Source organism: Petaurus breviceps, unplaced genomic scaffold (genome assembly GCF_028583685.1).
Source record: "Petaurus breviceps papuanus isolate PSGF00001 unplaced genomic scaffold, PetGlider_PUasm1.0 126, whole genome shotgun sequence".
In the NCBI taxonomy this organism is placed as follows: Eukaryota; Metazoa; Chordata; class Mammalia; order Diprotodontia; family Petauridae; genus Petaurus; species Petaurus breviceps.
This window is the reverse complement of record NW_027185655.1, coordinates 21,079,067-21,105,037: the sequence shown is the minus strand read 5'-3', so window position 1 is coordinate 21,105,037 and position 25,971 is coordinate 21,079,067. Positions and strand designations below refer to the sequence as shown.

The window sequence follows — 25,971 nt, the reverse complement described above, 5'->3', positions numbered from 1 at the left end:
CCCAGGATCTCCAATTTCAACCCAATCTGTTTTGTGGCACCACTTGTGTCTCTCATTTGTAAAAAGGATCAGGACTGGGCTAGATAATTTCTAAAGTCCTTTCTAAATTTCACACTCAACAGGGAGTTATGTGCAGCCATAATACACAGGGTGCTGGGCTGGAGTTAGGAAGACCAGAGTTCAAATACAGCTTCAAACACTAACCTGAGGTGGGATGCTGGGTCACAAACAAGTCACAAACTTGTCACTTGTTCGTCTCAGTTTTCTTACCTGTAAAATGGGGACAGCAATAGCACCCACCTTCCAGGATTGTTATAAAGATTAAATGAGATAATATTTATAAAATACTTGGCATATAGTGCTAGGTAAATGCTATTATTAAATAGTAGGGGACACACTAGTGGAGAGTTAATAGTAGGGAAAATTTTGTTTTTGTTCAGACCTATGACTTCAACAGTGTGGGGAACTCCCAGTATGAAAACACCCTCTGCTGACACAGATCAGCAATGTCAGGCAGCTAGAAGGCCAAAAAGATGAACCTGCAGTGTCAGGAGACCAGCGATCAAATCCTGCTTTAGACACTTACTAGCTATATGACCCTGGGCAAGTCACTTAACCTGTCTCCGTTTTCTAACCTACCTCTCGGGGTGGTTGTGAGAATCAAATGAGGTATTTGTAAAGTGCCCTGTAAAACTTCAACTGCTACATAAATGCTAGTTATTTTCATCATTATTATTGATTTTGTGGGTTTTTTTTTTTTGCTCGGGAAAGGTAGGGCAATTGGGGTTAAGTGACTTGTCCAAGGTCACATGGCTAGGTTTTTTTTTGTGTTAAGTGTCTGAGGCCGGATTTGAACTCAGGTCCTCCTGACTCCAGGGCTGGTGCTCTATTCACTGTCACCTAGTTGCCCCTTCATCATTATTATTACAGTCTTAGAGAATTGCTGAAGGCACTGAAGTGAGCATATGTTAGCAGCAAAATGTCCAACTTTCAAGGTTGGCCCTCTAAGCACTAGACCACGATGCTTCCTTCAGGCAAAATATGGGAAGAAAAACGAAACTTTTCCATAGCAGTGTAGAAATCATTTTATCTCGAATCAACCTACAATTAGATCAGTAACAATCTCTGTAGAGATTAGAAAGGAGATATGTGATCCTAGTGACATTCAATAGATACATCATGAATTATACAAAACTATTATTTACGAGGTCAGAAAATCCCAGCAGGAGGAAGTGCCCATCAATCTTTAGCTTCTTGTCTATTGGTACGAAGAGGCACAAGGAGTTGAGAGATGCTAACATTCTGCTCTCGGGATTTACATCTTCAACACACTTCGAATGCTAGAGAAAAGAAACAACAGAGCATGACCGACCACAAATAAAAAAATCTGTTTCCCTTTCTCCCAACACACATTAAACTATCGAAACTGTCATTAAAAGCCTTAGTATTATTAGTTCATAAAGTACTGACAATGAGAAAGGTTATTTTCCCCCCAAATAAAAAGAGAACGGCATGAAATAGAAAGTATTTTTGTGTATGTGCATGTGCATGTGTAGAATCAGGTCAGTAGCCACTGCAGTCCAAAGCAACGTCAATTTGGCCAAATGATGTCTGTGGGTGCTTGGTGGAGAGGGGGAAGAGGAGAGGGCAGACAGAAGGTGACCATATTTTTAAAGGAATGGGAGGGCAAAGCACTTTCCTTAGGGGTCACCCGAGGGTGTGTCTCCATACTTACTCCTGTTTTATATTCTTTCCATGTAGAAGATAAAAGATAATAAGCTGTCATTTCCTCAGCTTACTGAAATGCAAGTAAAATATGACTCCCAAATTCTTGAACAATTACTGTACTTTGTTTTATTTTTTTATTTTATGCCTATTTTTTTTTGGAGGGCAGTTGGGGTTAAGTGACTTGCCCAAGATCACACGGCTAGTTTTCTTTTGTGTGTGTATGTTAAGTGTCTGAGGCCAGATTTGAACTCAGGTCCTCCTGACTCCAGGGCCAGTGCTCTATTCACTGCGCCACCTAACCACCCAATTACTGTACTTTGTGGCCCAGCCAAGGGCAAAGTTTACCTCTTTCCTGAGTGCATCAACTCAAAGGCTTCATTAATCTGATCAAAAGGCAGGTTGTGAGTCACAAATTCATCAACTTTGATCTTCTTCGACATGTATTCAGACACCAGCTTTGGGACACTTTCTACACTCTTCCATCCTAAAAATAATCAAAAGATAAGGGAAATGCTTGAGTTCAAGTGCACATCTGGAGAGCTGGAAGATGGTCCGTGTCTATAGGCAGTAGGAAAGAGATCATTTAGCTAGCAGAACATGGCTTTTCCTTTAATGGACCCCAAGATTTAACAAAAAGTCTTAATCATAGAATCTCAGATCCTGAGAGTTAGAAGGGACCTCAGAAGTAAGCCCATACCTGAATACAAATTCCCTCTGTAACACTAATGCCCAACAAGTGGTCAGGCAGTCTCCACTTTAAGATTCCTCTGTTTTTTTTTTTGTTTGTTTTTGCTTTTTTTTTGGAGGGGGGAAGGTATGGCAGCTGGAGTTAAGTGAATTGCCCAGGGTCACACAGCTAATTTTGGTGTTAAGTGTCTGAGGCCGGGTTTGAACTCAGGTCTTCCTGACTCCAGGGCCAGTGCTCTATTCACTGCGCCACTGAGCCACCCCAAATCCTCTGGTTCTAAAACACCTGAGGCACAGTTCTAATTTTCTTACTGACCTGAAATCTGCCCCTCTATAACTTTCACCTATTGGCTTTCTTTCTACCCTTTGGAACCAGAAAAATAAAGATAAATCCTGATTCCATGTTACAACTCAAAACATATGGATACAATCTCCGAACAACCTTCCTCTGCCCCAAGTTTTTTCTTATACCTTGGGAAGAAATGGGTTTCCTTTCACTGGGAACCTTCAAGCAATGACTGAGTGACCACTTCTAGAGGATGGTATAGAGAGGCTTCTTTTCCAGGGATGGGTTTGACTAGCTGACAACTTTTTTTTTTACTTAAGACTTTCTACTTCTGAACTTCTGGCATTCTCATCCAGGCTGAACACCCTCAATTCCTTTAACTGATCCTTTTATGGTAAAGTTCCAAGTCCCTTCATTATTAGACTGTTAACTCCTAGGGACTGTGTCTTTTTTTGTCTTTGTTATCAACAGCTCCTAGAACAGTGCCTTGCAAATAAATAGAAATTTAATAAAAGATGGCTGGGTTAATCACTATATTCTGCTGGGGGCATCCACACCTCTGCCCAGGGAAGAATACAGCTGAATTATCACCTCCCTCATTCCAGACACTATGCCATTTCCAACAACATTAGCACTGCTGAATGCCACAAATAAATGGAGTAGTTGATGATGAGGAGGACTGATCTGAGGTTTTTTTCCCCCAACTACTATCTGGGTAGCCTGAGAATATGCTTAAATCATTCATGGGGAAAAAAATTAAAATAATTCAATTGGGGATGGGGGAAGACTTGGTTAGATTTAAGGTCTTATCATGATGTCCCTGACTTTAAGATCTGTACTTAAATAGATGATGATCACTCAAACTCTGAGGCAGAAAAGCAAAGGTGTCAGGTAGCTACATAAAACTAGAGGAAAGGGATGTGAACTGCTCATCTTCCATTTCAGTTTCCCCCTAAGAATGCCTTCTGGCCCTGTTGGTTCCACCATGGATTCTCAAGCAGTTCCCTGGCTCCTACCCTGTGTTAAATGAACACCACCCAGGCAAAGAAGTGGAACTGAGCGGGTGTCCATCAACTGGCACTGGCTGAAGATAATACAATGCTAATGCAGTGTAGGAACTATGGCTTTAGAGAAACCTGGGAAGACTTGTAGAAACTGATGCAGAGTGAATTTCAGGAGCCGGGGAACAGCAAGCACAACACTGTAAAAATGATTTGAAATAATTTTAAGTATCTCAAAGATAGTTCTGAAAGATTTAAGAACTCTAATCAACATGGCAATCCACCATGATTCCAGATGACCAATCATGCCTGCCTCCTGACAGCATGGTTGTGAACCGTCAGTCACAGTCCGTCAGCTAGAATTCATTAAGGGTCTACTGTGTGTCAAGCACTTAGGGCTGGGGATACAAAGGAAGACAAAAGACAGGATGAGACAACAGGCAAACAAGCATTTCGAACAAGTTATACAAAGGATAAATTGGAGGTAATCTCCGAGGGGAGGCGCTAGCGTTAGGGAGGCCTGGGGAAGGCTTCTTGCAGAAGGTGGGATTTTGGCTGAGATCTGTGGGAAGCCAGAGAAGGTAGGAGGGAAGGCATTCCAGGCAGGGAAGATGTCCAGAGCTAAGAGATGGAGTGTTTACAGAACTGCCAGGAGGCCAGAATCACTGGAGCGAAGGGAACATGCTGAGAAGGAAGGTATAAAAAGACCGGTAAGGTAGGAGGGGGCTAGATTACAAAAACCTTTGAATGCAAAGAGGAGGGTATTATATTTGATCCTGGGACTGGTAGGGAGCCAAGGAGTTTATAGAGTTTGTTACCATCAGCAAAGTGATTGCTATTTCTGATACCAGCTGGCCTTAGACATAGTCATAGTTATGACCATTTTTTTTTCTTCCATTTTTTGCCTTCCCTTCAAGGACCATGCAAGGGCAACGAGGTGGTTCAGTGGACAGAATGCTGGGCCTGGAGTCAGGAAGACCTGAGTTCAAATCTGACCTTAGACACTTAGTAGCTATGTGACCCTGGACAAGTCACTTCACCATGTTTGCCTCAATTTCCTCATTTGTAAAATGAACTGGAGAAGAAAATGGCAAACCAGTCCAGTATCTCTGACAAGAAAACCCCACAGGGAGTCACAAAGAATCATACACAATGAAAAACAACTGAACAAGGCAGGTAAAACTGCTCTGACAGTCTACTTCTGGTCTACCAAATATAGCCTACTCTCAATTATTTACTTATGAAGAAGAATAGCAAAAGAAATTTAAAAATCATCCTGGGTTTAGAAATATACCTTATGATTAGCTTGGGCAGCTTCTTATTAAGAAAAAAAATATCAATTACTTAATTGCCTCAAAGTGTTCAAAAATGCTAATGTGATTTCCAGGTACCTTAGAGGCTCTGTCTGCAAGGGAGGTGAGGGCTCTGCTGTCCTCTGCCCTGGTCAGACCACAAATGTCATACTGAGTTGTGGCACCCAGAATCTATTTTAGGAAGGTCAGCGACAAGCTAGAACACATGCAAAGGTAGAAAATTGGCATAGAGAAGAGGGCTCGAAACCCCTACGTTGGAAAGCTCAATGGAAGGAAGAGAGGCTAATTCAGAGGTACAGTGGGAAAAGTCATGTTTTTGAGTCAGAACACCAGGGCTCAAATAACATCCCTGATGCTTATTAGTTGTGTGACCTTGGGCAAATCATAAGCTCCTTGAGTGTCAGGTTCCTTATTTATAAAATGAGGGAATTGGGTCAGGTGACTTCTGAGGTTCTTTGCAGATTTGAAATTCATGATCTTATGAACCAAGAGATGAGTTTGGGGAAGAGGGGATGGTGGGTGGGGAAAGAGGCATGTCGTTATAAATCTGAACCACTCGTATAAGGAAGAGGAATTCGACTTGACTTTCATGATTCCAGAAGTTGGAAAAAATCTAATTAGTGTATAAGAGATGTAGGTAACCTCATTTTGCAAGGGAAGAAACTTTGCTTATAGAAGTAACTTGGACAAGGTCATACCACTAATAAGTGTCGACATCAAAAATGGCAACTTTCCAGAATTGCAATGTTTCCAGAAGAAACATTTTGTAACAAAAATATTTTCATAACAATACCAAGGCATTTTAATTTCAAATATGGCAAATATCAGTAGATATAACGAACATAGAAGGAAAGTCCTCAATAATTAAAAACGTAACAAGGTCTTGAAACCAAAAAGTTGAGACTCAATAATTTAGACAATGACCTAAGCTCCTAAGTTGTAAAGAAGGTACCAATCTATTTCAACCAATAAAATCGGTGCTAGTCCCCTTCCCCCACTCTCCTAGTTTTTCAAATTATTATAATACTGTGACGAAAATCTTTGAAAAGGCTCTTTTGATAGCATATTCAGGGTCTATTCCCACAATGGAACTAGTGGTTCAAAGGGTTTGACTATTTTGGCAATTTCTACTGCCACTGCCATATTACTCTGCAAAAAGATCTGACAAATTTGCAATTCCACCAAAAATATGAGTGAACCTGTTACTTGCCAAGCATCTTAGTGCTGAGTTTCATTGCTTTTAATTATTTTTCCATGGTATACCTCAAGGTCATTTTAATTTGCAACTCTTGATTATTAGTGAGGTTGAATATTTTTCAAGTGATTATTAACAATTCTTTTGAAAACTGTTCCTATCCTTTGACCATTTATCTACTAAGGCTTGGGAATTAGCACTGTGGCTTTTTAACAGTATTATTTAAAATGTAAAATTCTATGATTTACCACACATTTTCCCTGTTATTTTTAATTATTTGTTTTTATTCTGAAGTAGTCAAACATATCTTTCGTTTTTAATAAGGTTCCCTATTTCCTGAATCAAAAAAAGTTCTCCCATGATTGAAATATTGTAGCATTCTATTTTTCTTCTACATTTTTAATAGTTTTTGTTTAAATCTATCATCTGGTTGGTATTCACTAAGGTAACTGGGTTTAATGCCTATTCTGTACAATCCTTTCCCCAGGTTTTATTTTCTAAAGGACTCTCTATTAGGCACTAATGATGCATGATACACATTTGTTTAGATGTTAGCTTTATTTACTCTGAACTGTTGATTTCTTGGCCCAGCCCCAGATAGTTTTGAGGATTATCATTCCCTAATATGCTTTAAGGACTGAGGAATTCAAGACCAGCTTTTCCCTTAGATATGTTTTTTCTTAATGCAGATTTAAAAAAATTTATTTTAAAAAATTAGTTGAATAAAACAAGCATTTCTATAACATAGCAAAATAAAAATGACTGCACACAAAACTGCAAATCTATTACACACAACTTGCTATTCTTTTTTTTTCTTTTTTGCCTTTTTTTGGAGGGCAATTGGGGTTAAGTAACTTGCCCAAGGTTACACGGCTAGTTTTTTTTTGTGTGTTAAGTGTCTGAGGATGGAATCGAACTCGGGTCCTCCTGACTCCGGGGCCAGCGCTTTACTCACTGTGCCACCTAGCTGCCCCAACTTGCTATTCTTTTTAAATGTTTAATAAAGTTATCATTTAAATTTCTTTTTTTTTTCTTCTCACCCTCCTTCCCCCTTCTCTAGAGATGGCTACTATTAGACACAAATTTGGGTACTTATAATAGTCAAAATGACTTAATCATTCAAAGTTACTCTTAAAACAATATTTTTGTTTGATTTTCCATATAAATTTCATTGCCTTTTTGTGTGGTTCTACCAAGAGGACCCTTAGTATTTTCACTGATACTGTATTAAATAAAAAAACATAATTTAGGGTGCTTAGGCTGGTATTAAATTTGCACATACCAATGAAAGCATGCTTGTTGATGTATATAAACGACTCTAGGATTAAATTTTGCCATGGGAAGTACACAAAATGGAGTCACAGATGTGAATTACCTCCAAAGGCTGTCCCTTTCCATGTCCTGCCTGTAACCAGCTGAAATGGACGAGTGGCGATCTCCTGACCTGAAGCAGCTACTCCAACGATGACGCTGATCCCCCATCCTTTGTGGCAAGCTTCCAAGGCTGCCCGCTGAAGAGCCAGAAACAGAGACCCAAATGAGGGGATATACACAGTGAGAGATTTCAGAAACTGGCAGGAGTTGTATTTACAAGGTGGGGCGAGGGAGACCTCTACAGAAGAAGGTAAGGCTTTTTTTTTTTAAAATAAAAACAAAACAAAACAAAACCCAAACCTACTAAAAAAAAAAAAAACAAATTATTACCCCCTTCCCCCAAACCCATTAGCTATTCATTACTTTAAAATATAATTTCTCAACTCAAATGAGTCTAGCACTGGTTCACAATCTGTAACACTAAACTCTCACTGTAAATGGTATAAATGATTTAAAAAAAGACAAAATAACAACAAAAAAACCCTTGAAAACTCAACTAGCTTCTCTTCTACCTTTCTCATTTTAAAATTTTATCTTGAATCTCTAAAAGCTTGTTACTTATTTAGAAAATATGTTGGGAGACACCGAGACTAGCAAGTTTGTTGACCATTCATAGGTTGTTTGTTTTTTGTTTGTTCCTAGAATTTTCAATCTTGGTTTATCATATGTATGTGTGTATGTGTATGTATGTATGTTTGTATGGATGCATATATACATAGATGTATATATTTACATACATGTGTGTACACCCACACCTACACATGCATGCACAAAATTTGTTCTGTGAAGTCTGGATTCAGTCAAAGGGCTGCACTTGAGGACCTAGAGGGCTACATGTTGCCTCAAGGTCAAAGGTTCCCCACTCCTGATTATATACTGCTTAGGGGGCCTCACACCTTAACAAATATTTATATATTATATATTATCTTAATAAAGTTGTTGTTTGAGTCATTTTAAGTGCAAGGAAATATTTTCTTTTCATTCTTTCCTACTCCTTTATCATTTAGCGACTGTGGTCCAAATAATTAAAGTTCACTTAATTATAATAAAGAATTATCTTCTTATAAATCAGGAAATTTCATCCTAAGCTAGAATCAATATATCAGTTTTTTAACATACCAATATGATTGTATCAATGTAATCTAGTACTTAGCAGAGTGCCTGGCATTAGGTAGTAGGTACTCAATGTTTACTGATTAATAATAACAACTCTCATCTAAACAGCATCTTAAAGCTTGCAAAATGCTATATAAACATTGTCTCATCTGACAGGTACCCCAGGTATTCCCATTTTATCTACAAAATGAGAAGATTAAATGACTTGCCCAAGATGGCACAGAAAATGTTGGAGGTGGGACCTAGCTCACTTAAAGCCTGATTCTCTACTACCCTGTTGTCCGTATTATTAATTAAGGAAGCAATGTAAAAACAAACAAAAACATCACTACCATATGAGAGCTAATGAAGTCAGGCATACTTACCATGACGCCAACATTACCAATACACTCAAAAGAAAAGTCCACTCCACCATCGGTCATTTCCACCAGCACTTCCTGGATTGGCTTCTTGAAATCTTGAGGGTTAATACATTCGGTGGCTCCAAACTCCATGGCCTTTGCAAATTTGTCTTTGTTGATATCCACCCCAATGATGCGGGAAGCCCCTGCCACCTTGCAGCCCATGATCACGGCCAAGCCAACACCTCCCAGGCCAAAAATGGCACATGTAGAGCCGGGCTCTACCTGGAAGGACAAGAGATCCTGTGAGAGCCCAATTCCCCAGGCAGATATATTTAAACCACTGGCTTTCAAAACAAGTCAAGTCAATTTCATTTTATAGATAAGCACAGTGAATGGTCACAGTGGGATACATCTCCTTTACAATGCTAGGCCAAGCACAAAATTGGCCAGGCTAACCATTTTTTTTTATGAGAAATTAAGATGGACCATCTTCTTACCTTGGCAGTGTTGATAGCAGCACCATATCCAGTTGAAATGCCACAACCCAGGAGGCAGACCTTATCCAGGGGTGCTAAAGGATCAATTTTAGTCAAAGAGATATCAGCCACAACTGTGTATTCAGAAAATGTGCTGGTTCCCATGAAATGAAAAATTTGCTTCCCTTTGCAGGTAAATCGGCTTGTACTGTCAGGCATCAATCCTTTTCCCTGGGTAATTCTAAAGAAAAAGGGAAAATAAAGAATAAAGAAGGGTTTCATAAAATTCACAATTTTAAGGAAAGATTTATAAAACCATGGAATCCCTTCAGATCTAGAAGGAAACTTGTCATCTGGCCCATTGCCCTCATTTTATAGAGAAATATGAGGCTAAAAAAGGTTAAGTGACTATAGGATCTTGCAGCTATTTAGTGACTGCAATGGGACTAGAATCCAAATTTCTGACTTGTCAATAGTCTCTTTCATTCCAAGAATGGCATGCCTGAGGTTAATCTTCCAAAATGTTAACTAATTTCAACTCACAATAGAGAGAATCATAAGCATGTGATGTACCATGATCTAAAGGAAACCTAGAAAAAATAAAGAACTCTACAATTCAACAAGCGTTTACCAAGCATCTACTGTGTACTGGGCATTATTCTAGGTGCTGGGCATACAAAGACATAAAAGAGTAGTCCTCGTCCCTTGCCCTCAAGGTAAGAGATGAAGTATTATGTATGGTTAGAATGCAGTGTCTAAGGGTCAATAATGGGATGTTAATCTGGAAAGACAGACTAGAGCTAGACTATGATGGATTTTATTTGAATAGTATTTTATTTTTTCCAATTATATGTAAAGACAATTTTTAACATTCATTTTTACAAAATTTTAAGTTCTAACTTTTACTCCTTCCTTCCCCTCTTCCTAAAATGAAAAGCAATTTGATTTAGGTTATATATGTACAATTATGTAAGACTTATTTCCATATTAGTCATAACTGTGAAAGAAGAAACTGACTAAAAGGAAAAAAAACATAAAAAAGAGTAAAAACAGTATGCTTCAATCTGCATTCAGAGTTCATCAGTTCTTTCTCTGGTTTGGATAGCATTTTCCATCAAGAGTCTTTTGTAACTGTCTTGGATCATAGTATTGCTGAGAGAATTAAGTCATTTATAATTGAGCATCACAGTGTTGCTGTTACACAATGTATACAAAGTATATACAATGTTATCCTGGTTCTGCTCATTTTACTTTGTATCAGTTCACACAAGTCTTTCCAGGTTTTTCTGAAATCTACCTGCTCATGTGATGGGTTTTATATGACTGGCAGGGGAATTTCTTGTTTTTTGCTTTTTAGAGGGGGGAAGGCAGGGAATTGGGGTTAAGTGACTTGCCCAAGGTCACATGGACAGTAAGTATTAAATGTCAACTCAGGTCCTCCTGACTCTAGGGCCGGTGCTCTATTCACTTCGCCACCTAGCCATCCAATCAATTTCTATTTGATCCCGGAATGAGTAAGGTGCTTTGAGATTTCTTAAACAGAAAAGTGACAGGTTCAGACTCATACTTTAGGAAAGGCAATTTGGTAGATATGTCAAAGATGAACCGGACAAGAGAAATTGGATGCATAAATGAGAAGGTTAATGAAATAACGCAGAAGACAGATGAGGGTTTGGACTAAGATGGTGGACATATGAGTAGGAAGAAGTGGAGAGAGATGAGAGATGTTGAGAAAACATTGGTAAGACTTGGCAACTGACTGGCTCAGGGGGGTTGAAGGAGGGAGAAAGAGTGGATTCAGGGTGATTCTGAAGTTGTGAATCTGAGTAATTGGAAGAATAATGGTAACCACAGTGGGAAAAAAAATGGAAGTTTGAAAAAGTGTTAGTTTTGGGGGCCAAGACAAGAGTTCTGTTTTAGACATGCTGAATGTGAGATGTCTGTGGGACATCCAGGTGGAAATATCGATTTTAGCAGGCAGTTGATAATATGGGATTGGTACTCAGGAGAAATGAGGGCTAGATATGAAGATTTAAGAATCACCTGAATAAAGATGACAATTGGACCAAAGGAAAATGATGAGTTCACCAAAAAAGAACAGAGAAGATGGCACAACTTGGACCTGCATACTCTTAAGCCTTCCATATCTTCTTGCTCTTAGTCTGAAGGAGCTGTCATTTCCTCAGCCTAGTGGAGCTCAGGGCATGTGAATTTCTTCTATCATAGCTAAGAACCCATCTATGATGTGGTAAAAGGAAGAATACTCTTGGCTTGGAGTTTGGAAGACACATACATAGGAGTTGTGTACTCTAAGGAAAGTCATTCAACCTTTCTAAGCCTCAGTTTTCTTATCTATAAAATAGGGTAACACTACATACAGTAACTATCTCATGGGGTGGCTGTGAGGTTTCAATAATATGGCAAATGTCAAATGGTTCAACATCAGAAATGGATATTTAAGGTGCTATTTAATGATTTTACAATGCTGCCGTACCCTAAAGACCAGGGGCTTTTCCCATTTGACTTATAGCTAAAACCTCTTAAACAAGTGGTCTCCTCTACGGGAATGTGAACTCCTGGGGAGCAGGTCATCTCTACTTTTCTGTTTCCCTAGTGCTTTCCACAATGTTTAATAAATTCTTTTTGTTTATTTATTTACCCAGTCATGCTGCTTTGAAAAACACAAACTTATTAACAGGACGGGAATTTTTATAAAATTCCAACTTGTAACAGAAAAAACAAAAAAAGTGATGAGGTTATGAAAGCATAAAATTGGAGTTTCATTTCAATCAAATAAATGCTAATATAACATAGTCAATATCTTGGAATAAGACAGTATCTAGGTGGGCAAAGTTTTGGATCTGATCAACTAAATGATCCAGAGAAGTCCATGAAGAAAGATGACCAACCATATAATGTATACATTCCAAGATGTATTCTTTTCAAAACCTGTCATGGGTCTGAGGGTCTTAGATCATCTGCCCTCATTGTCTTGATACTTCATGTTAGTGTATCTTGTCAGTCTCTCTCAACTCCCAAGAATGGGAATTTCTTGCGGGTAGGGCTGTTTTTTGCCTTTCTTCGTATGCTTTGTAGCCCCAGCACTATCTGACTGCATAAAGCAATTAATAAATGCTTGTTGGCTGACTGACCACCATTTGCTCAAAATATCAAATGACGACAACAACAACAAAGTAAAATTGATAACCAGTAGTTGATAAATTTCCTCTTGAAATAAGACTAGGAATAAAAGACCTAACATAGAAGCCATGTAGCAGCTCCCTTGCTGGGAGCTCTTAACCCCTTAAGGGCAGAGACTGATTTTGCCAAAGGCCTGGTACACAAGGGCTTTACTTGTCAATTGACTGAATGACTTATGGTTATGAATCATGCAAGCTATAATGTCTAAGACCCAATTTCTTTATCTGTAAAACAAATATAATTACTCTTGTCTTAGATGAGATCCTTAAATAGAAGGCCATAGAGAATATACAAAAGATATAATTATAAAATAAAAAAAACATAAAAGACATAAAATAAGACAATATTAAGATGTAATTATTGTCTCAGATAAGAACCTTAAATAAGGCCACAGAGAATATACTTTATAATTATTTACTTTTATAGTCTTATATTTGTTATGTATTTAATATTTGATTTGTATTCTCTGTGGCCTTTTATTTAAAAATCTTATCTGAAGGGGTGGCTAGGTGGCATAGTGAATAGAGCACCAGCCCTGGAGTCAGGAGAACCCGAGTTCAAATCTGGCCTCAGACACTTAACACAAAAATTAGCCATGTGACCTTGGGCAAGTTACTTAACCCCAACTGCCCTCCAAAAACAAAACAAAACAAAAAAATCTTGGAGGAGACAAGAATAATTGCATCTGCTTTATTTTCTTATTTGTTTTATATAAGATTTTAACATTATTTATGTAAGACCTATTTTTTATCATATACTTATAATTACACAATCATACCACTACATATTAGATAGTACATTTTGTTATTTATTTTTATTTTAATAAGATTCTATTTATATGTAATTTATATAAGATTTTAACCTTTCTTCTTCTTAAACAGCTCCAAGAAATCAAAATAACTAATAGAAGCACATATTCTCAGCGTCTACAAGAAACTAGGCTGTGGTTGAATAAATGGAAATGGGAATATTAATATTATAGTTTGTGATTCTTAGCAGCTACAATGGGGTGGGCATGGCAAAAATTCTATAGCCTGATGAAATTTTTGCAGGGCAAGTCTGGAAATTATTTGTTAAAATGATAAAGATTTTCTTTTTGTTTACTCTGTGGTTTCTGAGAAGGGAAATTATTTTGTCCATTATGAAACAGAAGAAAGTGTCGTGGAGTGATCTAAAAGTCAGCCTCCAGTAAAGAAGACCTGAATTCAGGTGCCCCTCTGACACATACAGGCTATGTGAAGTCACTTAATCTGTTTCCAAGCCAACTCTTTAGAACTAAGGCAGCTAGGGGGCACCACAGCACACAGAGTACCGGAACTGAAGTTAGAACAGTTGAGTTCAAATCTGGCATCACTCACTAGCTTGTGTGACCCTGGGGTTCCTTCATCTGTAAAATGGGGACTACCACCCAGAAATGTTGTAATGATTTAATAAGATAGTAAGTGTAACGTATTTTGCACAGTGTCTGATACATAGTGATACATAAATGTTAACTACTATTATTACTATTATTATTATTAGACAAAGGTTCTTAACCAGGGGTTTATGGAACCCTAAGGATTTCAGAGTAAGTAAACTTGCATGGGAAAAAAAAATCTTTATTTCAATATAACTGATTTGCTTTTATAATCTTAAGTATCTTTTTTTTTGGGGGGGAGGGGTTAAGTGACTTGCCCAAAGTCATACAGCTAGTAAGTGTCTGAAGCTGGATTTGAATTCAGATCCTCCCAACCCCAGGGCTAGTGATCTTTCCACTATGCCACCTAGCAGCCCCTTTTATGTATCTTATTTTATGCATATAAAAACATTATAGGGCTCCCTGGAGTGCCAAGAGGTTCATGACATACAAAAGATTAAGAACCCTTTCCCTATGACTACAAGTAGCTTAGAACAGTGCTGATCCACATGGGTAGAAGTTTCCCTATAAAGTAGTTTCTCCCTCCTCTGCTGATAAAATGATAGGTCTTGATCATAAAAAGTAATAAATAAAACCAATCTAACTAAATTTCTAAAATTTGTCAATGGACAAAAAAACCTAATAAGAGATAAATTCCAGTTCAGATAAATCTTAGAACAAAATGATCATAGTTCACAGATCACTGCTGAACAGAAAACTAATTTTATTATTATTTTTAAAAAATCAAACTCATCCTTGTTAGGTGATTTCTGTGCATTCATTAAAAAAAAATATACATAAACTGCAATGATACCAACCTGATCTTCTGGCAAAGGTTTGTTTTAGGATTCCTGCAAAATTTGCATTCTCCACACTGAGGGATATAAAGTGGGATGACGGTGTCACCTGGGAAATGCATGGAAATAGTAAACACTTTTAGCGAGAGATTCCATTTCCTAATAAAAAGAACTTGCAACTGTTACTAAAATTATAAAAAGTATCCTTATCTCAACATATCATTTGATTTTTTTTTTTTTTTTTGCTTTTTGGAGGGCAATTGGGATTGTGACTTGCCCAAGGTCACATGGCTAGTTTTTGCGTTAAGTGTCTAAGGCTGAATTTGAACTAAGGTCCTCCTGACTCCAGGGCTGGTGCGCTATTCACTGTGCCACCTAGCCGCCCCTTGTCATTTGATTTTGACTAGACTAAAAAACTATTGAGAAAGAGAACCAAGACTGCCTGGAATAAGGAAGACCTGAGTTCAAATCCTGCCTCAGATACCTGACACTTACTAGTTGTGTGACCTTAGTCAAGTCACTTAACTGCCTTGCCAAAAAAAAAAAAAAAAAAAAAAAAAAGGACTCAAGACCAACAATGTTTACTTGATATGCAACATAGCCTTTGTCTTCCTCCTCCTTCTCCTCCCATGTGTCATGTCCTGGTTTTTATCTCAGTGATAATCCCAGGACAGAGATTCCAGAACACTGAGGGCAAAACTTTAACTTTGGTAAAGTATTTTTTTTTTAAAGCAATCGGGGTTAAGTAACTTGCTCAAGGTTACACGGCCAGGTGTTTCTGGGTGGATGCTAAGTGTCTGAGCCCAGATTCGATCCCAGGTCATCCTGACACTGGAGCTGGTGCTCTTACTCGCTGTGCTACCTGGCTGCCCCTAAAGTATTTTTTTAAAACAGTTTACTAATGAGTTCTTAAATGAGGACAATGTGGAACAAAGCTGTCTTAGGGTCTTCAAATGCTTTCAGAGAAGCAGAGGCCTATGAAATCAGAAAACAAAAAACCTTGTATTTGTCAAATGAAGAGGGAGATCAATCTTGACAAGTTACTGAGCAGGCAATCTCCAGCTCAATGAATGGTGCCAGCCATTGATCAGAAAAGTGATTTTCTTATAGTAACAAGCCCAGGAATTCAAGTGTCCAATCATGAGCCTACCTGCTTGAAACTTAGTTACTCCTTCGCCAACACTCTCCACGATTCCAGCTCCTTCATGTCCCAAAATCACAGGAAAACACCCTTCTGGATCTGCCCCGCTCAGAGTATAGGCATCAGTATGGCAAACGGCAGTGGCAAGAATCTAGTAAGGTATTCAGAGAGACAAAATGTGGGTGAGTCTATGCATGTATGTAGGCAACTCAGAATATATATATAAGGATAGCTGTTGTTGCCTTTACTTTTGTTAGGATCATATATTTAGGGCTGGAAAAACCTTTAAAGGCTATTAAATCCAATTCCCTCATTTTACAGATGAGAAAATGGAGGTCTGGAGTGGTCAAGGTCATACAAGTGATAAGTAGCTAGTTTTCTAATGGAATCAGAATATCATGCTGTCCATTTTCCCTGATTTCTTTTTTTTTGCTTTTTGGAGCACAATTGGGGTTAAGTGACTTGCCCAAGGTCACATGGCTATTTTTTGTGATAAGTGTTTGAGGCCGGATCTAAACCCAGGTCCTCCTGACTCTAGGGCTGGTGTTCCATTCACTGTGCCACCTAGCCGCCCCCATTTTCCCTGATTTCTATTGAGAAATCTCTTCCTTCAAGACAGGGACTATTTCATTTTTTCTTTATATCTCCAGAGCCTTAACACAGTTCTTGGAACATAGTAAGCCTTTAATAAATGCTTATTTGATTGATTTTAGTGATACATACACTATAACATCGAGAGAAGTGATTATTTTTCTGTTCTATTAATAACCAATTACTAAATTAGGATTAATTAGAACCTATTTCCTCATTCAGGCACCAGCCCTTGTAGATCATTCAAATAGTCTCTGAAGGACAAGGCTGAGAGATAAGACTGGCCTAATTTTTGGGGTATTTGCTCCAAGATCTTGGGTGGACCCCACCCAACTAAGAGACTTACTTTTGTTTACAATGTAAACAGAATACAATCTAGGTGCATTCTAGCCCTAAAGTACAGAGCCCAATGTCCTGTACCCCTCTACTGAAATCTAGGGGAACTCAGCTAATGAAGGAGAAAACCAACCAGAATGGCCTGGATAGAGATGGATTCCCTTGTCCAGATTTGCAGGTGGCAGCCTAGTCTCATGACTAAGCCACATTCTTGGCAGGAGGAGCTGAAGGCTTTCAGTCCATCTCCTCATTTGAAAGTCTATCCTCTAATTAGTTATTCTCCAATCAGGGTTGACTTTTACCTACATGGAGCACCCTCCTTTCTAAGGGTAGCATTCAGTGATCTCGATGGCTTTGTCTTTGGTTGCCGAGAGAGACCACTAACCATCATTTACTGATTACCTGATAGCCTAATTAATAAACTGCTTCTTAATTACCCAGAAACTCTGTTTCTTAGGCTTTCATTTGTTTCAACATGTATGTTATCTGACATATCTTTATGGCAGAATATGCTGAGGACAGCAGCTGGGGACAAGCAAGGCACACATGATGATTTTCAGTATTATAAAGGCACTTGTGCCTTGGGGAAGGGCCAGCTCATTCATTCCTCCTTGACTGTCTCTTCTGACTCCATAGAGTGATACTTTTCTTATAACCACCATGAGAAACAAGTAAACAGTAGGAAGCCGGTATTCCACTTGGGCAGGTCCAACCAGCCCAAATCCAGAGGAACTTTAAAAGAGGCAGAGACAATGCCTCACAGGAAGAAAAAGGGGAAAAAACCAAGTGGCTTTGTTGAACCCCAGGGTAAGTCACTTTCCTTGCTTTATCTCTACTTCTGTCCTATAGGAGGAGTTCTCTGAAGAGCTCCCAACTCAAATCCCTTATCCAGAGAACCTGCACCAAAGATCAAACTTTGCCGGAGACTCAGATGTATAATTACCTTAACTCGAACTTCATGAGCTTTTGGTGGTGCGACTTCAATTTCCTCTATAGAAAGAGGTTTGCCAGCCTCCCAAGCCACAGCAGCCTTGCACTTTATAACCTATAATTAGAAAGAAAGGGCAAGCTTTTATTCTCTTGAGTAAGCCACTCTTACGGGAAATAACCAATGGAACTTCTGGAAAAGACATTTAAAAAATTCCATCTGCTTTACAGAGAAATGAGAGACTAGTAAGACAGAATTGTTTTTCCTTTGTTCTCCAAGAGGACCATGACATCAGAAAGGTGATGTCTTGAGTTGAAAGTGAATTGGATTTAAGTGAGGCAGGGCTGTACGAAGTCATACAAAGCCTTACTCTCTCCTCTGGAGCCATCTGGGTCCAGTGGCAAGATAGATCGGGACAAGCGGAGATGGCTCCAGATGCAGTGGGAGACCTTGGCCTTTTTAAAAAAGCTAAGAGCTTTCCCAGGTCCCAGTTTGTTTGAGGCAACACCCATTCAGTAATTAAGGCTAGGTAAGAAATGAGGCAAAAGATGGCCTCTTTTATTGTATATAGTATCAAATGAGGTTTATGTATTGATGTTTTTGTTACAAAGGAGGGTTCAATCTGGTGGAAAATTATTTTGATTTAAAGACAAAAGGTTTCAATAAAATACGTTTCAAAAAATAGAGTAAACCACTCTGATGAATTTGGAGATTGATAATTGTCTACGAATATTAATCCTCGGGAAATAAATCATGGATTCACAAATAACCTAGACATCATTGAATAAAGAAAATATAAAGAATAGGGAAAAAAGAAATAAAGTAAACAAAGAATAAAGAAAAAGCAAGTAAGCTCTGGTGATCAGCTTATCAGCAAAGAGAAAAATCTTTTAATGAAGTTTTCACTAAAACAGAAATTTAAGTATTAAATCTGACAGTTTAGCAAAGGATCTGGATATTCATGTTAGGATTCTTTGTCATTTCAGAAGGATGTAAGCCTCAAAGCAAAATCCCAGAGGAAGATTTCTGAATGCCAGCCTATAAACAACTGTGCCTGGGGACAAATATAATGGCACATACAAAGATGCTTCTGAAACAACATGAGTTGTTTATTGCATATCCAAAGCAAAAACCATGCCAAGCACTGGAAACACATGGCTACTAAGTCTATGTGGTCTCTAAGCTATACTTCTTTTTCAATCAAATTAACACTATCATTGCTTCAAAAGAGGCTATCTATTGACTACCCTAAGGTTGCAATCACCATTCCAGTGACTTCCCACATTGAAAGTCCTTTCTCTAGTTACCAGGACCTGTTAAGTGTTGTCTTCCCTCTGTTTAATATAATATAAACTCCTCGGGGGTAGGGGCTGCCTCACTTTTCAATTTGTATCCCCTGACATTTAACACAGTGCCCAGCCCCTAGTAATCACTTAGTAAATGTTTTTTCTTTCATTCATTTATTTTATTGATTTTATATTCAACCTAGGTAGCTGTGATTATCAGAATGGTTGCATGTAAATACAAGGCTCCCTCTCAGCTAACTGGGCATCATTTAACAATTTGTAGAAATCTAATCTTGGGAAGGTTATGAATCCTTCCTTCATTGTCCAGTAGTTTCTTAAACTTTAGATAAGAGGTTCCTAAACTTATTCGGCCTGCCACCCCCTTAAAAAAAATTTATCTGGCATCCCTCTGGAAATCTTTTTTTTTTTTTTTAACCCTTTAACAGTCTTTTTTTTGGAGGAAATTTGTGTCATTTCAAAAACATGAAATTTTTAGAAATGATGTATCTTAAATTTAATAATTAATTGTAAATTTGGTTTTTTTTTGGAGGGGGGAAAGGCAGGGCAATTGGGGTTAAGTGACTTGCCCAAGGTCACATAGCTAGTAAGTGTTAAGTGTCTGAGGCCATATTTGAACTCAGGTCCTCCTGAGTCCAAGGCCAGTGCTCTATTCACTGTACCACCTAGCTGCCCAAACTTCCCAATTTCTAAAGAAATCACTCCAAGTTCATGACCTTACCTCCTCACTCTCACTGACCTCACATATCCAATGGATTGCCACATCTTGCTGTATCTGATGCCTCCTCTTTATTCCCAGAGCTACCACCCTGGTTCAGGACCTCATTCCTTCTCCTCTATAGACTACTGCAACAGCCAATCCTAACTGTTCTGACAGTGTTTTTTTCTTAAGCACAGATCTGACCATATTGCTTAAGGGAACAACAAACTCCAGTGAAAATCAATATACGAGGATAAAACATTAACTAACTCCTCTGTTTGGCTGTTGATACCTTTTACAATCTGGATCCAAACTGCTTTCCCCAGCTTTATTATATATGTGTACATTCTGTACTTTATGGTCTAGATAAACAGGCCTCCTGGATCTCCCCTGTTCCAGTTTTCTCCCTGCCTTTAAGCTGGATGTCTCCGTGCCTGGAATATAATCCCTCCTCTCATCTACTTTATAGAATCCCTCCCTTTCTTCAAAATATGCTCATGCAAAGCCTTTGAAATGAAGCCTTTCCTGATCCCAACAGCTAGTGGCCTCCCTCCCAAACAACCCTTTCTGTGTGTAAGCTTAACAGTAACTAAGGGTTATCTCATTCTTTTTATTCAGTGCCTGGAAAACAGCTGGCCTTAATCAATTCTGGTTGCTTGTTTATGAAATATTTTAGAAAATTAGCAACTTGAGAGATACAACACAGATTGTTAATAGTTTAATTATCTTATTCTTGTCTCTTTCTGCCTGACCATCATAAGACATCTAGGTTTCTGCACACCTGGATAATCTCTTTGTTTCTCAAAGTGAACTAGGAATTACAGTAGGCTTGTCCCAAAGTTTAGCCACTGGTGCCACTGTTTGAAACGAATTCAACTTAGCACTGATAAGGTACTCTATTACGAATTGACTGGGCAGATAATGACAACAAATTAAACAGGCCCTCCCTGAAAGGAGCATTCAATGAGACAAACCCCAGGATTGATGCATATATGCCCATCCTTCTAGTCTCATGATTTACAGTCACAGAATTTCAGGCCCTGAAGGGCTCTTCAAGGGAGTATGAGACAGTGAATACACCTCATTTTACAGAAACTGAAGTCCTAAGATGGGATGACCCCTCCAAAATCATATAATTGATTAATGACAGACTTGGGCTAAAGGCTACATCCTCCTGATCCAGACCTTGGGGGTTTAAAATCATCTGAGACCATACCAGGGTTGAGGTAAAGCCCCTTTCCCTAGATACCTAGCCATCATGCTTGGATGATGATGATCTTGGTTCAAGGCTGTAATAAGAATGTAAATTTTGAAGATCTTCCCTGCCCCTAGGCTAATGTGCACCTGAAGCCTGGGGTGGGAGGCTTGTTTTTCAGTAGATACTTCTTGATTGGCCAGTGGGTCAATAAGGTTGTTACATTCTCTGAGCCAGGAGAAGGCTATATAAGCCCTGATGTGTAGCTTTGTTTTGGGACTCACTTTGAGAAGTATTCTGTGATTTGACCTGAATTCTGGGAAGCCGTTGTTGAGAGTCCCCCGGCTTTGAAAAACCCAGAATGTGGAAACCCAGATGTTGACTGGGTATGGATGTAATGGTTGGACAGTTTGGAAATCTGTCTACTTGATGTTTCTGTCTTGATAATTATGCCTGTATACTTTGAGATTCAGGGTGCTGACCTTTTCTCCTGAACAAGGTAATAGATATATGTCTGACTGATTAAAGTAAGCTTGTTAACCCATTTTGAGTTGCTTTCCTTTAACAAAGCAGATCCAAGAACCTGTGTGAGCAGGCACCCTGGGGACACTGGGGTGCTTGCTGCAACAAAGGCCCATCCAGTGCTGTGTGGTAAGCCAGTTTCCTCCTTTGCTGAATGGTTCAAAGGCTCACTGATTCGGAACTGAACCTTGTAAGTTATCTAGTTCAACCTCCCCATTTTACCGATAAGAAATTGGAGCCCAGGGCAGATAGGGGGCGCAGTGAGTAGAGCGTGGGCCCTGGAGTCAGGAGGGCCTGAGTTCAAATCCGACCTCAGACACTTGACACACTAGCCATGTGACTTTGGGCAAGTCACTTAACCCTAATTGCCCTCTGAAAAGAAAAAAAAAAAAGATGTTGGAGCCCAGAGGAGCTGGGTTGCTCTGAGGGGAGCTTTGAACATCAAATCTGGTGATTTTTCTACTATACCATTCACAGGACCCTAACTTTGGAGCTGAAAGCTGGAGGTTTATAATACCTTAGAGAAGAGTGTGATACACATTACCTGCCCCACAAGGGTTATTGTGAGAGGTCAGAGGTCTTTAGAAATTAAAAGGCCCCAAAGAAATCCCAGTTTTTATTATTAGTGACAAACTCTTACAAAGTCCTTTGGAATTTAAAACCTTTCTTGATCTGGCTCCACAGATTCAGAGCTGGAAGGGCCCTTATTCATCATCTAGGCCTGGGCCCCTCTTTTACAGATGAGGAAACTGAGGTTCGGAGGAGAGGTTAAGTAACTTGCCCAAGGCACAGAGACAGGTTTTGAACTTGGACTCCAAAATCGGGGCTATTTGTACTACATAATATAATTTATGACACGATTCCCCTTCCAGACAAACTCCTTTGAAGCCTTCGTCATAGGTTATCTCCACATGCCTGGGATACCACTCTTCTCGGGACAATAGGTCTTTTCAGAATTCCCAGATAGGGCTGCAGTCCCTTTGCATATTTCCTATTTTCTTACACGCCTATTTGCTATTTTCACTCCCCTCCATAAGCTTCTGACAACAAAAACTGCTGGATCACCAGCGCTTAAAAAGCCGCTTGCGACCTGAGGTAGGCAGTATGCGCTTAATGAATACTCAATCTCTCTAGCTATTGTTTCATCCTGTTTCTTGGAGAGGCAGAAACTATGTAGCAAGTTCGATTCCTTTCCGCAGAGTTTGCACGGACATTTTGCAAATCACCGCGAGCCCAGCAGCTACTCCTGACCACCTCGAGCATCCCTGGTGTGCGCGGTTCCCTAAGCCCCGGGGCTGGAAGCCGCAGCCCGGAATCGCCCCAGCCCCCTGCCCGCAGCCGCTTCCCTTCGGTCCCGCGGCCTCCTCCCCCACGCACAGCGAGCACCCAGGCCAAAGGCTCCGGACGCCTGCAGGCGCTTCGCGCTCCTAGCTCGCGCGCGCGGCGGCCTCCCGGGAACATTCCACGGATCCTCGGCCTCCGCCGGAGCGCGCGCCTGCAGAATGCGTTACCTGGCCCGCCATGTCCTCCCGCCTTCCGCGCTGCAGAGCAGACAGATGCCCTAGGTTAGCGGCCGAACGCAGCTGGGCCCAGGCCGTGCGTGCCCCGCCGCAGCGCCGCCCCCCGCGCAGCGTGGAGGCCGGCTCTCTCCTCCCCCCTTCCTCCGGTCCTGGGGAGGGGGTGAGGCGGTGTTGGGGCTCCTTCTCCGGCCTCTTAGGGAGGAGGACGAGGCACGTGAAACGTGACCTGCAGCGTTGGGGGCACCCGTGTGATTATTTTATGTTCGTGCAATGGGGACCGGGGGAAATGCGCGGAATTCCCCGCAGCTCCGGGGCGCGGCAGGAGAGCATCAGAGGATTACTTCGGCTTCTCTTTGCAAAAGCCAGTGTTTCGGGGGAGGGACTTATTCGCTTACGGCTTGTGGGGACCTAGAAGTAAAAGAGCCGCGGTGGGGGTCTGGGTAATTTCTCCAAATCAGAAGGCCTTATCTTTTATCCTTTGGTCGAAAGGTCACTGTGATGCAATAGAGGCCTACTGGTTAATTGGCCTCCAGCCCTTCGATCTATGGCCTACTTTAGGAGAAAGTGTTGATTGTAGGAGAAAGCTTCCAAACTTGATGTAGTGAATCCCTACCAATCCTGAAAAAAAGAAAAACAGCCATTCTTTTCTTTTTTTTTCCCAAAATTTTATTTTCGTCTCAAACGCCAGAACACAAATAGCAGATAGAAAAAAGAAACAAAAACATATCATAAACTTAAATATTGGATCTTAAATACAAAGTTAGAAAGAAAAGCGTGGCATGTGCATAGCAGAACATAAGAGGATTCAAAATACCCTCCTTTTTGTAAAAGTTTGTGCAAATAATTTTATTTGTTCATATTTTATTCAAACAAAACTATGAACTTATTATATTTTATGATATAAAAGAATGGGAAGACACTGACTATACTCTCCCAGAGCTAAAAATCCCTTTCAGGGTTCTTAGTCTGATGTGTGGCCCCCAGTAATTAGTGCCCCAGCTCCATTTAACCAATTAACCTCAATTAGCTTTTATAAAAGTATCTTTACTGAGCAGACAGGACAAGAACAGAAATACAAATGAATAAAAATACCATCTGTCACAGGAGCAGAAATTTATAGGTCCTCTACGTTAAGGCCTTCACAGAGAGATTAAGGATCTTGCCCAAAGTCACCCAAGTAACAAATGGCAGAGTCCAGATTAGTCACCAGCTCTCGGGCCTCCCAAGCCATCACTGTACTAGTCTGTCTCCCAAAGGTTAAGAAGAATCAATCAAGAATCGTTATTCATTAGGAACCTAATACTGTATGTGCCTGCTTTTGTGCTTGGCACTGGGCATCCAGACTCAGAAACCAAAGTCTCCCTGAAGGAGCTTACATTCTAGAGGTATAACCAGTGGTTGGGCTTATCTGTGACTGGCATTCAACAAACACATCTTGCTAATCCACATGTATGGTGTATGTTAAAATTGATATTTTTCTTCCAGCTTTTGGTGACTCTGGTTGGTTGATTGTCCTCCGTTCTCCAAGGGAACCAAAATGGCATCAGTATATTGGCAAGGCACAGTGTGTCCAACTGTGGCTGATCAGACCTTATGAGCTCAGAAGGTTCCACCACAGGTAGGGCACAAATATGAACCTTTGGAATGGAGATCCTCCAAATGTGCACATCTCATTTCTTTTGAGCCACAGCAATTCTGCTTTGTTCATAGAGCACAATGCCTTCTTTAAAGCAGGCAGTCATGTCCTGTGTCAGTGTGTCCCATGTTACCCAGTGGATTCCAGAGTTCTTCAGAGAGACCTCAAGTGTACTTGTATTACTTCTTCTGACCACTGTGTGAGTGCTTGCCTTGTGTGAGTTCTCCCTAAGATAGTATTTAAAGCAGATATAAGTTTGACATTCGAACAGTATCAAAAACCTTAGACCGATGAATGTTTATTGGCTCTAGTATGTTACAAATGACTAAGTTTAGAAAAATATTTTTTTAGATATCTAAAATAATATAAAGATTCCTATAATACATTTTCATTAAAGTTTTCTTAAAATGAATTTATATTCCATACAATGCTACAATGATTACATATAAAAGTAGATACAAAATATATGCAAAGAGAGGCCAGGATGAGGCCTGGTCAATGTGGTGGCAAGTTGATTCACCAACTGCAAGGGCTATTGCCAGGCCTATCACTGCAGGGTTGCGATCTGACGGAGTGGGTTAAGAGACAAATGCAGGGCCCCTGGCAGTGGCAGCAGCTACTCCTGGGACTACCAACACACAGCCTGGAAATTTAAAAAGCCCCTATATGAACTTTCAGGGACCAGGATGGCAGAGTGAACCCCGGCTGCTCCAACCCCCTCCCCCCACATTGAAAACAGAATAATTATTGCCCCAGAGCAAAATTTTAAGCAGTAAAGGCTTGGGAACCCTAAAGGAAGGGCATGGCTAGGGCCCTGCCTCAAAATGGGTAAAAAGCAGACTTCAAAGACAAAGACTCTAGAATCCTATTACTGTGAGAGTGAGGAACCACATTCAGAAGGAGACAGTATTAACTTCATACCCACAGCTGAAGCCTCAACAGGGAATATGAACTGGTCTCAAGCACAGAAAGCTTTCTTAGATGAGCTCAAAAAGGACTTTGAGGGGCAGCCAGGTAGTACAGTGAGTAAGAGCACCGGCTCCAGTGTTGAGAAGACCTGGAGATCGAATCCCGGGCTCAGACACTTAGCACCCATCCAGAAACACCTGGCCGTGTAACCTTGAGCAAGTTACTTAACCCCAATTGCTTAGGGGCGGCCAGGTGGCTCAGCGAGTAAGAGCACC

General features: G+C 40.0%; 1 protein-coding gene across 1 annotated transcript; it reads right to left on the bottom strand.

The window, feature by feature from the left end:
- Window positions 1-1,067: 1,067 nt before the first annotated feature.
- Window positions 1,068-23,294, bottom strand: LOC138165868 (alcohol dehydrogenase class-3). The gene is made up of 9 exons (XM_069094248.1): window positions 23,143-23,294; window positions 17,926-18,027; window positions 16,065-16,206; window positions 14,936-15,023; window positions 9,542-9,761; window positions 9,066-9,326; window positions 7,586-7,721; window positions 2,074-2,212; window positions 1,068-1,340 (listed from the first exon to the last, which is right to left on the bottom strand). The coding sequence occupies exons 1-9, from the start codon at window positions 23,152-23,154 to the stop codon at window positions 1,316-1,318; spliced, it is 1,125 nt and encodes a 374-aa protein (XP_068950349.1). The 5' UTR covers window positions 23,155-23,294; the 3' UTR covers window positions 1,068-1,315.
- Window positions 23,295-25,971: the final 2,677 nt, after the last annotated feature.

What these genes read in the sequence shown, in the direction of transcription:
- LOC138165868 (XM_069094248.1), bottom strand. An exon ending in CTCATGAAGTTCGAGTTAAG is followed by an intron (nt 16,207 to 17,925) that starts GTAATTATACAT and finishes ATACCTTACTAG; the next exon opens with ATTCTTGCCACTGCCGTTTG. An exon ending in GAAAGGGACAGCCTTTGGAG is followed by an intron (nt 2,213 to 7,585) that starts GTAATTCACATC and finishes GATTATTTTTAG; the next exon opens with GATGGAAGAGTGTAGAAAGT.